General features: G+C 41.9%; 1 protein-coding gene across 4 annotated transcripts in view; it reads right to left on the bottom strand.

Annotated features, from left to right (window-relative positions):
* Positions 1-7932: 7932 nt before the first annotated feature.
* LOC118378608 (myeloid cell surface antigen CD33-like) overlaps positions 7933-16416 on the bottom strand; it is a 111512-nt gene continuing 103028 nt past the window's right edge. For 2 of the 4 annotated variants that reach the window (XM_035765592.2, XM_035765591.2), the window contains 5 exons: positions 12788-12886; positions 12642-12670; positions 12469-12516; positions 12261-12332; positions 7933-12075 (listed from right to left, as the gene is read on the bottom strand). In XM_035765592.2, the coding sequence (XP_035621485.2) occupies positions 11965-12075; positions 12261-12332; positions 12469-12516; positions 12642-12670; positions 12788-12886 (359 nt within the window). In that variant the 3' untranslated portion in view covers positions 7933-11964. The remainder of the gene's footprint in view (positions 12076-12260; positions 12333-12468; positions 12517-12641; positions 12671-12787; positions 12887-16416) is intronic. The other 2 variants (XM_052523980.1, XM_052523979.1) reach the window with 2 other exon arrangements.

The following is a 16416-nucleotide window of genomic DNA, read 5'->3' on the forward strand; positions in this document are numbered from 1 at the left end:
CTTCTTTGTCACATGTCTCTTTATATATCCAAGACATTGATTTTTATTTATATATAAATAGATAGTTGAAGTCGGAAGTACTTTTAGGTTGAAGTCATTAAAACTCATTTTTCAACTACTCCACAAATGTCTTGTTAACAAACTATAGTTTTGGCAAGTCGGTTAGGACATCTACTTTGTGCATGACACAAGTAATTTTTCCAACAATTGTTTACAGACAGATTATTTCACTTAATTCACTGTATCATAATTCCAGTGGGTCAGAAGTTTACATGCACTAAGTTGACTGTGCCTTTGAACAGCTTGGAAAATTCCAGAAAATGATATCATGGCTTTAGAACCTTCTGATAGGCTAATTGACATCATTTGAGTCAACTGGAGGTGTACCTGTAGATGTATTTCAATGCCTTACCTTTAAACTCAGTGCTTCTTTGCTTGACATCATGGGAAAATAAAATAAAATCAGCCAAGACCTCAGAAAAAAAATTGGAGACCTCCACAAGTCTGGTTCATCCTTGGGCGCAATATCCAAACGCCTTAAGCTACCACGTTCATCTGTACAAACAATAGTACGCAAGTATAAACACCATGGGACCACGCAGCCCTCATACCGCTCAGGAAGCGATGCGTTCTGTCTCCCAGAGATGAACATACTTTGATGTGAAAAGTGCAAATCAATCCCAGAACAACAGCAAAGGACTTTGTGAAAATGCTGTAGGAAATAGGTACAAAAGTATTTATATCCACAGTTAAACGAGTCCTATATCTACATAACCTGAAAGGCCGGAAGAAGCCACTGCTCCAAAACCGCCATAAAAAGCCAGACTACGATTTGCAACTGCACGTGGGGACAAAGATCGTACTTTTGGGAGAAATGTCCTCTTGTCTGATTAAACAAAAATAGAACTGTTTGGCCATAATGACCATCGTTATGTTTGGAGGAAAAGGGGGAGGCTTGCAAGCTGAAGAACAATACCCCAACTGTGAAGTATGGGGGTGGCAGCATCATGTTATGGGGGTGCTTTGCTGCTGGAGGGACTGGTGCACTTCACAAAATAGATGGCATCATGAGATAGGAAAATTATGTGGATACAGACATTGAAACAACATCTCAGGACATCAGTCAGGAAGTTGAAGGTTGGTCGCAAATGGGTCTTCCAAATGGACAATGACCCCAAGCATACTTCCAAAGTTGTGGCAGAATGGCTTAAGGACAACAAAGTCAAGGAATTGGAGTGGCCATCACAAAGCCCTGACCTCAATCCCATAGAAAATTTGTGGGCAGAACTGAATAAGCATGTGCAAGCAAGGAGGCCTACAAACCTGACTCCGTTACACCAGCTCTGTCAGGAGGAATGGGCCAAAATTAACCCAACTTATTGTGGGAAGTTTGTGGAAAGCTACCCAAAATGTTTGACCCAAGTTAAACAATTTAAAGGCACTGCTACCAAATATTAATTGACTGTATCTAAACTTCAGACCCGCTGGGAATGTGATAAAAGAAATACAAGCTGAAATAAATAATTCTCTACTATTTTTCTGACATTTCATATTCTTAAAATAAAGTGGTGATCCTAACTGACCTAAGACAGGGAATGTTTACTTGGATTAAATGTCAGGAATTGCAACTCAATATTAAGAAGGTGTTCTTAATGTTTTGTACACTCAGTATATATATATATATACAGTAGCAGTCATTTTCTACATTGTGGAATGGTGGTGAAAACATCAAAACTATGAAATAACACATATGGAATCATGTAGTAACCAAAAAAGTGTTAAACAAATCAACATTTATTTTATATCCTTCAAAGTAGCCGCCCTTTACCTTGATGACAGCTTTGCACAATCTTGGCATTCTCTCAACCAGCTTCACCTGGAATGATTTTCCAACAGTCTTGAAGGAGTTTCCACATATGCTGAGCCCTTGTTGGCTGCTTTTCCTTCACTCTGCGGTCCAGCTCATCCCAAGCCATCTCAATTGGGTTGAGGTCGAGTGATTGTGGAGGCCAGGTCATCTGATGCAGTTCTACATCACTCTTCATCTTGGTCAAATAGCCCTTACACAGCCTGGAGGTGTGTTGGGTCATTGTCCTGTTGAAAAACAAATGATAGTGTAAACCAGATGGGATGGTGTATCGCTGCAGAATGATGTGGTAGCCATGCTGGTTCAGTGTGCATTGATTTTTTTTTTAAATCACAGAGCACCATCATACCTCCTCCTCCATAGAACCACACATGCGGAGATCATCCGTTCACCTGCTCTGCGTCTCACTAAGACACGGCGGTTGAAACCCAAAATGTCAAAATCCATCAGACCAAAGGACAGATTTCCACCGGTCTAATGTCAAATTGCTCTTGTTTCTTGGCCCAAGCAAGTCTCTTCTTCTTGTTGGTGTCCTTTAGTAGTGGTTTCCTTGCAGCAATTTGACCATGAAGGCCTGATGCACGCAGTCTCCTCTGAACAGTTGATGTTGAGATGTGTCTGTTACTTGAACTCTGAAGCATTTATTTGGACGGCAATTTCTGAAGTTGGTAACTGATGAACTCATTCTCTGCAGCATAGGTAACTCTGGGTCTTCCTTTCCTGTGGTTGTCCTCATGAGAGCCAATTTCATCATAGCGCTTGATGGTTTTTGCGACTGCACTTGAGGAAACTTTCAAAGTTATTGATATTTTCCGTATTGACTGACCTTCATGTCTTAAAGTAAGGATGGACTGTCGTTTCACTGTTGCTTATTTGATCTGTTCTTGCCATAATATGAACATGTTATTTTACCAAATAGGGCTGTCTTCTGTATACCCCCCTAACCTGTCACAACACAACTGATTGGCTCAAACACATTAAAAAGGAAAGAAATTCCACAAATTAACTTTTAACAGGGCACACCTGTTAATTGAAATGCATTCCAGGTGACACAAATATTAATTTTCACAAAGTCTCCTGCCTCAGTTTGTATGATGTCCATTTGCATATACTCCAGAATGTTATGAAGAGTGATCAGATGAATTGCAATTAATTGCAAAGTCCCTCTTTGCCATGCAAATGAACTGAATCCCCCCAAAAACATTTTCACTGCGTTTCAACCCTGCCACAAAAGGACCAGCTGACATCATGTCAGTGATTCTCTCGTTAACACAGGTGTGAGTGTTGACGAGGACAAGGCTGGAGATCACTCTGTCATGCTGATTGAGTTCGAATAACAGACTGGAAGCTTCAAATGGAGGGTGGTGCTTGGAAACATTGTTCTTCCTCGTTCAATCATGGTTACCTGCATGGAAACACGTGCAGTCATCATTGCTTCACGCAAAAAGGGCTTCACATGCAAGGATATTGCTGCCAGTAAAATTGCACCTAAATCAACCATTTATCGGATCATCAAGAACTTTAAGGAGAGCGGTTCAATTGTTGTGAAGAAGGCTTCAGGGTACCCAAGAAAGTCCAGCAAGCGCCAGGACCGTCTCCTAAAGTTGATTCAGCTGGGGATCGGGGCACCAGCAGTACAGAGCTTGCTCAGGAATGGCAGCAGGCAGGTGTGAGTGCATTTGCACGCACAGTGAGGCGAAGACTCAGTGCAGGGTCAACACAACGCCAGGTCATTTCAGAGTTACACACCAAGGGAGCAACTTTTCAGAGAGAGAGAGGGGTGAGTAATGCTGAAGCACGTTGCCAAGTCAATCAATTGGCATAGTCTTTCAATCAATTGTCATAGTCTTTCAATCAATTGGATCCCAAGACCTGGATATCTTTCTTAATCCATAATACAGATTTAGCTTCATTATTATGCTTTCAACGCTGTGACATCATTTATGCCTAATGTGGAGCAATGCTCATGTGGAGTATTTTTGTTCATGAATTTTCTACCCAGATTGTTTAACCTGATTAGTAATAGTTGATTCAGAATCCTCTATTACCAGAAAATCCACTATGAATTAGAAATAGAAAGTTATTGAATCAGAGGATTGACCTCTCTCCCTGATTGTGTCAAATCTTCCTTAGAAGACACTGGCTCTAGATGTTCTCTTTATGGTAAACTAGCTTACTGGGTTCATGTGAGACTGGAATTACATTGGCTCAGCGCAACGCAACATTGATTTGTGAGCCTTGAGGAGGGAGGCAAGGAGGAAAGCAGGATCTCAGGGAGGGAGAGGTGGTACATAGAGAGACACTTCACTGTGATGAGTGATTTGCTTGAGAGGATGCAGTGGGATCTCATCCAAATCAAATGTATTTATATAGCCCTTCGTACATCAGCTGATATCTCAAAGTGCTGTACAGAAACCCAGCCTAAAACTCCAAACAGCAAGCAATGCAGCTGTAGAAGCACGGTGGCTTCTAGAAAGGCCAAAACCTAGGAAGAAACCTAGAGGAACCAGGCTATGTGGGGTGGCCAGTCCTCTTCTGGCTGTGCTGGGTAGAGATTATAACAGAACATGGCCAAGATGTTCAAATGTTCATAAATGACCAGCATGGTCAAATAATAATAATCACAGGCAGAACAGTTGAAACTGGAGCAGTTGAAACTGGTCCTCCGAGAGAGAGAAAGAAAGAGAGAAAGAGAGAATAAGAGAGAGCATACTTAAATTCACACAGGACACCGGATAGGACAGGAGAAGTACTCCAGATATAACAAACTGACCCTAGCCCCCCGACACATAAACTACTGCAGCATAAATACTGGAGGCTGAGACAGGAGGGGTCAGGAGACACCTTGGCCCCATCCGAGGACACCCCCGGACAGGGCCAAACAGGAAGGATATAACCCCACCCACTTTGCCAAAGCACAGCCCCCACACCACTAGAGGGATATCTTCAACCACCTCACCAACTTACCATCCTGAAACAAGTATAGCCCACAAAGATCTCCACCACGGCACAACCCAAGGGGGGGCGCCAACCCAGACAGGAAGATCACATCAGTGACTCAACCCACTCAAGTGACGCACCCCTCCTAGGGAAGCGTCACCTCTCTCTTCTCTTTCACTCTTTTGCTCTCTCTTCTCTCTCTTTTTCGCTCTCTCTTCTCTCTCTTTTTCGCTCTCTCTTGTCTTTCGCTCTCTCTTCTCTCTTTTTCGCTCTCTTTTTTGCTCTCGCTCTCTTTGGCTCTCTCTCTCTTTGGCTCTCTCTTCTCTTTCGCTCTCTCTTCTCTCTTTCGCTCTCTCTTCTCTTTTTCGCTCTCTTTTCTCTTTCACTCTTTTGCTCTCTCTCTTTTTCGCTCTCTCATTTGCTCTCTCTTTTCGCTCTCTCTTCTCTTTCGCTCTCTCTTCTCTCTCTCTTTCGCTCTCTCTTTTTCGCTCTCTCTTCTCTCTCTCTTTTGTGCTCTCTTCTCTCTCGCATTTTCGCTCTCTCTTCTCTTTCGCTCTTTTGCTCTCTCTTTTTCGCTCTCTCTCTCTTCTCTTTCGCTCTCTCTTTTTCGCTCTATTTTTTGCTCTCTCTCTCTCTTTCGCTCTCTCTCTCTTTCGCTCTCTCTCTTTGGCTCTCTCTCTTTCGCTCTCTCTCTTTGGCTCTCTCTCTTTCGCTCTCTCTCTCTTTCGCTCTCTCTCTTTCGCTCTCTTTTTTGCTCTCTCTCTCTCTCTCTCTTTTTTCTCTCTCTCTCTTTTTTGCTCTCTCTCTCTTTTTTGCTCTCTCTCGCTCTTTTTCTCTCTCTCTCTTTTTGCTCTTTCTCTCTTTTTGCTCTTTCACTCTCTTTTTGCTCTTTCTCTCTTTCAGTCTCTCTCTCTCTCTCTCTTCTCTCTCTCTCTCTCTCTCTCTCTCTCTCTCTCTCTCTCTTTCTCTCTCTCTTCTCTCTCTCTCTCTCTCTCTCTCTCTCTCTCTCTCTCTCTCTCTCTCTTCTCTTTCACTCTCTCTCTCTCTCTCTCTCTCTCTCTCTCTCTCTCTCTCTCTCTCTCTCTCTCTCTCTCTCTCTCTCCTTTTCGCAACTGAAGACCAAAAGTTTATTCTGTGGACATGAAATTGTTGACGTATGCATAATAAAATAACCTTTATTTGATAAATCCTGCAACTGTCTTTAGCGCCTATCCTTATTAGGGTTTTTTGAGAAGTCTTGTTTTGACTGGGATATACTGTATAGGTATTTGTATTCAGAATGTTCACAATTAAGTCAAGACAAATGTTTATAAATGTGTATAATTCAGTAGCCCATAAGCTATATAAAATTGTATAGATGTTTGTTTATTTATTTCACATTTCGAAATATGTGCAGTAACATCATCTGCTGTCCAAGTGAAAATGAAAAAGGATCTATTGGGTGAATTTGGAAAGAGTGCAACACCATATAAACTGGGACAGCTTAATCCTGACGCGTTTATATTTGGTCTGACAAGAGAAAACTGTTGTTACTAAACCCTTGCAGAGAAACCACATGCTAAAAATTACATCACTTCATTGGTGTGACAATCATAGAGGGTGGCAGAGCAAGCTTTAAACATGAAGCTCACCCCTCGAAGCACAAGGTTTGATGTTATAAAATTGTCATAAATAATGCACTGTGCCAAATTGTGATGTACACTGAACAAAAATATAAATGGAAAATGTAAAGTGTTGTTCCCAAAAATATCCCAGAAATGTTCCATATGCACAAAAAGCTTATTTCTCTCAAATGTTGTGCATAAATTTGTTGACATTCCTGTTAGTGAGCATCTCTCATTTGCCAAGATAATCCATCCACCTGACAGGTGTGGAATATAAAGAAGCTGATCAAACTGCATGATAATAATAATAATAATAATAATATATGCCATTTAGCTGACGCTTTTATCCAAAGCGACTTACAGTCATGTGTGCATACATTCTACGTATGGGTGGTCCCGGGGATCGAACCCACTACCCTGGCGTTACAAGCGCCATGCTCTACCAACTGAGCTACAGAAGGACCACCTTATGCTGGGGACAATAAAAGGCCACTCTAAAATGTGCAGTTTTGTGACACAACACAATTCCACAGATGACTGAATTTTTGAGGGAGTGTGCAGTTGTCAATCTGACTGCAGGAATGTCCACCAGAGCTGTTGCCTGATAATTGAATGTTAATTTTTCTACCATAAACTGCCTCCAACTTTGTTTAGAGAAGCTCATCTGCGTGCTCGTTGTCCTCACCAGCAAATGCTCCCCTTCGATGGCCACTGGCACACTCAAGAAGTGTGCTCTTCACGGATTAATCCCGGTTTCAACTGTACTGGGCAGATGGCAGACAGTGCATGTGGCGTTGTGTGGGCGGGCGGATGGTTTGCTGATATCAATGTTGTGAGTGCCCCATGGTGGAGGTGGGGTGATGTTATGGGAAAGCATAAGGTATGGACAATGAACACAATTTCATTTTATCGATGGCAATTTGAATGCACAGAGACACCGTGACGAGATCCTGAGGCCCACAGTCGTGCCATTCATCCGCCGCCATTCATCCGCCGCCATCACCTTATGTTTCAGCATGATAATGCATGGCCCCATGGTGCAAGGCTCTGTAAACAATTCCTGGAAGCTGATAATGTCCCAGTTCTTCTGTGGCCTGCATATTCACCAGACATGTAACCCATTGAGCATGTTTGGGATGCTCTGGATCGACATGTTCGACAACGTATTCCAGTACCCGCCAATATCCAGCAACTTCTCACAGTAATTGAAAAGTAGTGGGACAACATTCCACAGGCCACAATCACAACAGCCTGATCAACTCTATGAGAAGCAGATGTGCATGAGGCAACTGGTGTTCACACCAGATACTGACTGGTTTTCTGATCCATGCCCCTACCTTTTTTTTTACATTAGGTACCCCTGTACTAAGGTTAGGCAGGGCTCTGCTTCTTGTAATACTACAAGGTTTCCCAAAGTCCTCAGGACCCTTTACTAACACTTATTTTCAGAATAAATATTCTGCTTCATTATGGCAGATGTTTTCTTAATAGAACAAAAAGTAAAGAATCAATTTGGGCCTATATAACATTTGAGAATTATACTGCCTCCTACTGAAGAATGGAGTAAATTACTGAATAAAACCCCAATAGGCAATACAATGTTTTTGAACTCTGTGAAATTCTGGAGAGAATCAAAATGAAACATTCAGTAAAGATTGATTTCCATTTTATTAAGTATATCACTTTAGTCAATATAATTTGAAACAAGAGAAATGCAGGAAAAAAAATGCCATGAGTTTATCTGCAAAGCTAAATGTTTGGCAAAGATGCTACTATCATCCTAAAAGAAAACTTAACACTAGTGTTCTACCTCTTCCATCTAGTATTTAAAAACATATTTTAGTGGCCTGTGTGATCCAGTGGTTCACTTGTATACAGTGAAAGTATTCAGACCCATTCAATTTTCTTGTTTTGTGACTTTACAGGCTTATTCTAAAATGGATTCAATAAAACATTTTCCTCATCAATCTACAGACAATACCCCACAATGACAAAGTAAAAACAGGTATTTACATTTACATTTATTACATTTATATTTAGATTGTGTTGCACATTTATTAAAAAATGTAAGAAATACCTTATTCACGTAAGTATTCAGACCCTTTGCTATGAGACTTGAAATTTAGCAGGTGCATCCTGTTTCCATTGTCATCCTTGAGATGTTTCTACAACTTGATTGGAGTCCACCTGTGGTAAATTCAATTGATTGGACAAGATTTGGAAAGGCACACATCTGTCTATGTAAGGTCAGAGCAAAAACCAAGCCATGAGGTTGAAGGAATTGTCCGTAGAGCTCCGAGACAGGATTGTGTCGAGGCCCAGATCTGGGGAAGGGTACCAAAAAATGTCTGCAGCATTGAAGGTCCCCAAGAACAGTGGCCACCATCATTCTTAAATGGGAAAAGTTTGAAACCACCAAGACTCTTCCTAGCGCTGGCTGACCCGGCCAAACTGAGCAATCGAGGGAGGAGGGCCTTGGTCAGGGACATGACCAAGAACCAGATAGTTACTCTGACTGAGTTCCAGAGATCATCTGTGGAAATTAGAGAACCTTCCAGAAGGACAATCATATCTGCAGTACTCCACCAATCAGGCCTTTATGGTAGAGTGGCAAGATGGAAGCCACTCCTCAGTAAAAGGCACATGACAGCCTGCTTAGAGTTTGCCAAAAGGCACCTAAAGGACTCTGAAAATGAGAAACAAGATTCTCTTGTCTGATGAAACCAAGTTTGAACTATTGGGCCTGAATGCCAAGTGTCACGTCTGGAGGAAACCTGGCACAATCCCTACGGTAACGCACGGTGGTGTCAGCAGCATGCTGTGGGGATGTTAGTCAGCGCAGGGACTGAGAGACTAGTCAGGATCGAGGAAAGATGAATGGAGGAAAGTACAGAGAGATCCTTGATGGAAAACCTGCTCAGGACCTCAGACTGGAGCAAAGGTTCACCTTCCATTAGGACGACGACTTTAAGAACACATCCAAGACAACGCAGGAGTGACTTCGGGATGAGTCTCTGAATGTCCTTGAGTGACCCAGCCAGAGCCCAGACTTGAACCCGATCGAACATCTCTGGAGAAACCTGAAAATAGCATTGAAGCGACGCTCCCCATCCAACTTGACAGAGCTTGAGAGGATCTGCAGAGCAGAATGGGAGAAATGGGTGTGCCAAGCTTGCAGTGCCATACCCAAGAAGACTATAGGTTGTAATTGCTGACAAAGGTGCTTTTGTAAATGTGATATTTCCATACTTTTTTTAGGAACTAAGCAAAAAAATGAAATGTCCCTTTTATCAGGAACCTGTCTTTCAAAGATAATTTGTAAAAATCCAAGTAACTTCACAGATCATTGTAAAGGGATTAAACACTGTTTCCCATGCTTTTTCAATGAAACATAAACAATTAATGAACATGCACCTGTGGAATGGTCGACACTAACAGCTTACAGACGGTAGGCGATTAAGGTCACAGTTATGAAAATGTAGGACACTAAAGAGAACTTTCTACTGACTCTGAAAAATACCCAAAAGAAAGATGCCCAGGCTCCCTGCTCATCTGCATGAACATGCATTAGGCAAGCTGCAAGGAGGAATAATGACTGCAGATGTGGCCAGGGCAATAATTTGCAATGTACGTACTATGAGACGCCTAAGACAGCGCTACAGGGAGACAGAACGGACAGCTTCTCGCAGTGGCAGACCACGTGTAACAACACCTGCACAGGATCGGTACATCCGAACATCACAACTGCGGGACAGGTACAGGATGGCAACAACAACTGCCGAGATACACCAGGAATGCACAATCCCTCCATCACTGCTCAGACTGTCCACAATAGGCTGACAGAGGCTGGACTGAGGGCTTGTAGGCCTGTTGTAAGGCAGGTCCTCACCAGAAATCACCGGCAACAACGTCGCCTATGGGCACAAACCGTTGCTGTACAAGACAGGACTGGCAAAAAGTGCTCTTCTCTGACGAGTTGCCGTTTTGTCTCACCAGGTGTGATGGGCGGATTCGTGTTTATCGTCAAAGGAATGAGCGTTACACCAAGGCCTGTACTCTGGAGCGGGATCAATTTTGAGATGGAGGGTCCGTCATGGTCTGGGGCGGTGTGTCACAGCATCATTGGACTGAGCTTGTTGTCATTGCAGGCAATCTCAGCGCTGTGTGTTACAGGGAAGACATCCTCCCTCATGTGGTACCCTTCCTGCAGGCTCATCCTAACATGACCCTCCAACATGACAATGCCACCAGCCATACTGCTTGTTCTGTGTGTGATTTCCTGAAAGACAGGAATGTCAGTAATCTGCCATGGCCAGCGAAGAGCTCGGATCTCAATTCCATTGTGCACGTCTGGGACCTGTTGGATCGGAGGGTGAAGACTAGGGCCATTCCCCCCAGAGATGTCCGGGAACTTGCAAGTGCCTTGCTGGAAGATTGGGGTAACATCTCACAGCAATAACTGGTAAATCTGGTGCAGTCCATGAGGAGGAGATGCACTGCTGCAGTACTTAATGCAGCTGGTGGCCACACCAGATACTGACTGTTACCTTTGATTTTGACCCCCACTTTGATCAGGGACAGATGATTCAATTTCTGTTAGTCACATGTCTGTGGAACTTGTTCAGTTTATGTCTCAGTTGTTGAATCTTGTTATGTTCATACAAATATTTACACATGTTAAGTTTTCTGAAAATAAACGCAGTTGACAGTGAGAGGGCTTTTTTTCTTTTTGCCAAGTTTATATAACTTTGCAAAAATGTCATAAAACAGTTTCTTCTTTGTCATTATGGGGTTTTGTGTGTAGATTTATGAGGGAAAAAATGATTTAATCAATTTTAGAATAAGGCTGTAACTTATCAAAATGCAGAACAAGTCTGAATACTTCCCAGAATGCACTTTCCAGCCTGGGCTACCAGAGTCATCATGAGTGAATCTGAATCATGCCCTTTTGATTCTCAAACTCTTCCACTTTTCCAGTCTCTTATCTCACTGGTCTATATAAATAAAATATACACATCTTAAAGCTGCAATCAGCAGTTGAAACAGTAACAAAGCACACTCCCCTCCACTGTTTTGCTAAAAATCTGAGGGATGGGGTAGGAGAAATGTAACCACTCTTAAATTCATAGACAGCTATGGATGCAAGGACTGGCCATCCATGATATCAACATTATAGTTTAAACCATGTTTTGAGACTATACATTGTGTTTGTTTACATTTCATTTGTTTACAAACATTGGAGTAAAACAAGCATATATTTGGGGTTCTGGTGGGTTATGACAGTTTAACTAAACTCATGAGGCATTTCTACGTTTTATTTTTCTAGAGTCAATGGGTGCATATCATTAATTAATACGTCCATAAATTGATGTAACTAGTGCAGATTGTCCCTTTTAATAGCACCAAAATCTCTGTTCCTAGAACCAAATCAGGTCTGGAATCAGGGTGTGAATCAGGGTGTGAATGAGTGTAGTCTTCATGTTGATGTCTTTATTTATTTTTATATATATATATATATATATATATATATATTGATGTCTTGTCTCCCTGAGGTTACTTGACAGTGGAGTAGAGGGAGCTGGGGTCAGCAGGGTTCTCTGTCTCTCTCCCTCTTCCAGAAGAGGGCATAACTGAGGCATACATCACTGCATCTTTACTGTTGGCCTACACACACACACACACACACACACACACACACACACACACACACACACACACACACACACACACACACACACACACACACACACACACACACACACACACACACACAACAAAGTATAGGCTTTAAACAGTGTATAGGAGGGAGAGTGATACCATTACGATATGTTCAGTTTTGCTTCACTTACGTTAACTCTATGAGGGGGATTTTGATTGAAGTGGTCAATGGAGGCATAGGTGATTCTGTCAGCAGGTTGACTCTACAAGGGTCAAAATTGTTATTGAAACGTGAATCATTTAAACTGGACATTAGTCTGATTGCATGATAACAACGGGGTCAAATTATGTTTCATATTAATCATGTTTCAAACCCCATTAGAATGTTGATGCACTAACCTTGTCCTCATTGGTTGGTGGGGTGGGGTGGTTTACTGCATTCAGACCCTTTATCAATTAATAACAAATGTAATAGGTTAAAAACAATAGAATTATAGTGCAAACTCTTGGTGTATTATACTATTATTAAAGTAAAATAACTAACTGTGTTAATTAAGTCACAGTTCACTCACAATGCTGTTATCAGTTGGCACTTGATTCTCTGACAAGAACAAATACAAGAAATCAGAAGAATTTCAATGAAACAACTGTCTGGCTCCGTGTATTACTGTGTAATTAATGCACTCCATTAAACTCAGAGACAAATGTAAGTCCTTACTGTCTCTCCTCCTGCGTACTATGATGACAACAGCAGTGACACACACCACTGCTGCCAAAGCCACTCCTACAGTCACCGTAAGGAAGAGGTTCTGAGAGCCTGAGACGACCAGAGAGGGGAGAAGGGTCTGGTTAGTGGGGGACCTTACAGCAAGGCCAGCTCTCCCCTTTTGGGGTCCCCCCCAACCAAAAATGCTAAAGCCCCTAAAAGGCTAGAGAGGGTATTTCTCTCACAGGAAAACACTTAAGTGGCCCCCATCCTGATGGTGGAGAGAAACATTTACGTTTTAAAGTCAATTTCCTGCTGTGTGGTGAATAGAACATTTTGCAGTTTTAAAGGCCCAGTGCAGTCAAAAACATGATTTCCTGTGTTTTATATAAACTCAGCAAAAAAAGAAACATCCTCTCACTGTCAACTGCACTGATCTTCAGCAAACTTAACATTTGTAAATATTTGTATGAACATAACAAGACTCAGCAACTGAGGCATAAACTAAATCCGTTCCACAGACATGTGACTAACAGAAATTGAACAATGTGTCCTTGAACAAATGGGGGATCAAAATCAAAAGTAAGTCAGTATCTGGTGTGGTCACCAGCTGCATTAAGTACTGCAGTGCATCTCCTCATCATGGACTGCACCAGATTTGCCAGTTCTTGCTGTAAGATGTTACCCCACTCTTCCACCAAGGCACCTGCAAGGCACCTGCAAGTTCCCAGACATTTCTATGGGGAAATGCCCTAGCCCTCACACTCTGATCCAACAGGTCCCAGACCTGCTCAATGGGATTGAGATGCGGTCTCTTCGCTGGCCATGGCAGAACACTGACATTCCTGTCTTACAGGAAATCACACACAGAACGAGCAGTATGGCTGGTGGCATTGTCATACTGGAGGGAAATGTCAGGATGAGCCTGCAGGAAGGGGACTACATGAGGGAGGAGGATGTCTTCCCTGTAACGCACAGCGCTGAAATTGCCTGCAATGACAACAAGCTCAGTCCCATGATGCTGTGACACACCGCCACAGACCATGATGGACCCTTCACCTCCAAATCGATCCCGCTCCAGAGTACAGGCCTCGGTGTAACGCTCATTCCTTCGACAATAAACACGAATCCGACCATCACACCTGGTGAGACAAAAAGGCAACTTGTCAGAGAAGAGCACTTTTTGCCAGTCCTGTCTTGTACAGCAACGGTTTGTGCTCATAGGCGACGTTGTTGCCGGTGATTTCTGGTGAGGACCTGCCTTACAACAGGCCTACAAGCCCTCAGTCCAGCCTCTGTCAGCCTATTGTGGACAGTCTGAGCAGTGATGGAGGGATTGTGCATTCCTGGTGTAACTCGGCAGTTGTTGTTGCACGTTCATGCAGATGAGCAGGGAGACTGGGCATCTTTCTTTTGGGTGTTTTTCAGAGTCAGTAGAAAGGCCTCTTTAGTGTCCTAAATTTTCATAACTGTGACCTTAATTGCCTATCGTCTGTAAGCTGTTAGTGTCTTAACGATGTTCCACAGGTGCATGTTCATTAATTGTTTATGGTTCATTGAACAAGCATGGGAAACAGTGTTTAAACCCTTTACAGTGAAGATCTGTGAAGTTATTAGGATTTTTACAAATTATCTTTCAAGGCAGAGTCCTGAAAAAGGGACGTTTCTAATTTTGCTGAGTTTATTTCCACACTATGACATTGGAAAAATACTTTGAGATTGTGAACTTGATCATGATAATGTCCTTTTAATGTACGAGCTATTTGAATAGACCGCCTGATGATAGACAGCAAACAATAATGCATGCACTAGAGATGGGGGTGTGAGCATGTGGGTCTGGGCAGATGAGATGTAGTAGTTGTTTGTGTCTGTCTGTAAGTTGTTGTTTGTATGTGTATGTTTGTATCTGGTGTGGAATATATATATATATACATATATTTGTTATTATTGTTAAAATAAAAATGAAAGACAGCCTGAAATTTCTGCCTGTGTTTGGTGGGATAGTTTTATCCTTCCATAGTGACATCACCATGCTGTAAAATAGTTCATAGACAGAGTTCCAAACCTTTCTGCTAATAGTAGACATTTTCAAATTTATCGAGCATAAAAGTCAAGTGAACAAGTGTGTGTGTGTGTAATTTTATTGAAGTATCGATAATGTAGTTCTGTTGTAATAATGACGTTAGTTGTGTTGTGTCAGAGTTAAAGCCTGGGCTGTCCACAAAGTCAATACCTGTAACGATTATGATCAAATATAGGCTACATAACTATAAAACGTTGGTGAGCATCCACACTAGATGAAAGTTGATCATGTATCGTTCTACAGTCCTACTCCTGTCAGTCAACTGATCAACGCATCCTACTGCAGAGCTGCCTATATAAACAGGACCTTTCACAAGGTCTCTTAACACACAGATACTGGTTCAGACCATTCAGTGCTTTCATGGTGTGTTCATTGTCATAGTGACAACTGCAAATAATACTTCAATGTACATGTAGGACTAATGAAAAATAATATAGTAACTTGTATTTAAATGTAGCAATTAAAATCATATTTTACAGCATGTCGTTGTATCGTTGTTCAAGTGGTTTGCAAGTGATTTCCATTTTTCTAGTGGTTGTCAATTCCTTTGGTTCTTCTTTTTCACTGTGAACATTTCTGCATGTCCTGTGAAACTATTTGCAATTCATCAGTGCAACAATGTTATCATGACTGGCGTGTTTTACATTCAGTAATTAGCAAGAGCAAGCCTGCTTTATAGTATAAACAAAGATACAAATAAATATCATATAGCTTTTGTAGCCTATAGCTTTTCCTGGGATTTCACGAGAAGAGGAATGGCCTATTCTGGAGAGGCTTGAGTAGCCTGTTGCCTGTTGTGCATCGAAACAGCTGGAAGAGAGAGGCAAGTGATGTGTAGCTGAAGTAAAAAGCTGAATATTAGCTAAATATTAGGCCATTAACTAGCTAAATATTAGGACTACAGGCTAAATATTTACCTGTCAGAGTGCAAGAAAAATAAGTTAACCAGTTGAAGCTATGGGGGCGCTAATTTCATTATTGGATAAAAAAACGTTCCCGTTTTAAGCGCAATATTTTGTCATGAAAAGATGCTCGACTATGCATATAATTGGCAGCTTTGGAAAGAAAACACTCTGACTTTTTCAAAACTGCAAAGATATTATCTGTGAGTGCCACAGAACTCATGCTACAGGCGAAACCAAGATGAAACCTCAAACAGGAAATGAGCAGAATTTTTGAGGCTCTCTTTTTCCATCGTCTCCCTATATGGCTGTGAATGTTCCATGAAGGAGCCTATGCTCTGTGCCGTTCGTCAAAAGTGTCTGCAGCATTGTTTGATGTATTTGTAGGCATATCATTGGAAGATTGGCCATAAGAGACTACATTTACCAGGTGTCCGCCCGGTGTCCTTTGTCTAAATTGGTGCGTAATTTTCAGCTGCAAGCATTTTCCCATGGGATACAGAGGGGAAAGCACACTTCCACGAACGATATATCTTTGAAGAGATATGTAGAAAAACACCTTGAGGATTGATTCTAAACAACGTTTGCCATGTTTCAGTCGATATTATGGAGTTATTTTTGAAAAAGTTTGGCGTTTTTATAACTGAATTCTCTTT

This window comes from Oncorhynchus keta, chromosome 8 (genome assembly GCF_023373465.1).
Source record: "Oncorhynchus keta strain PuntledgeMale-10-30-2019 chromosome 8, Oket_V2, whole genome shotgun sequence".
Classification (NCBI taxonomy): Eukaryota; Metazoa; Chordata; class Actinopteri; order Salmoniformes; family Salmonidae; genus Oncorhynchus; species Oncorhynchus keta.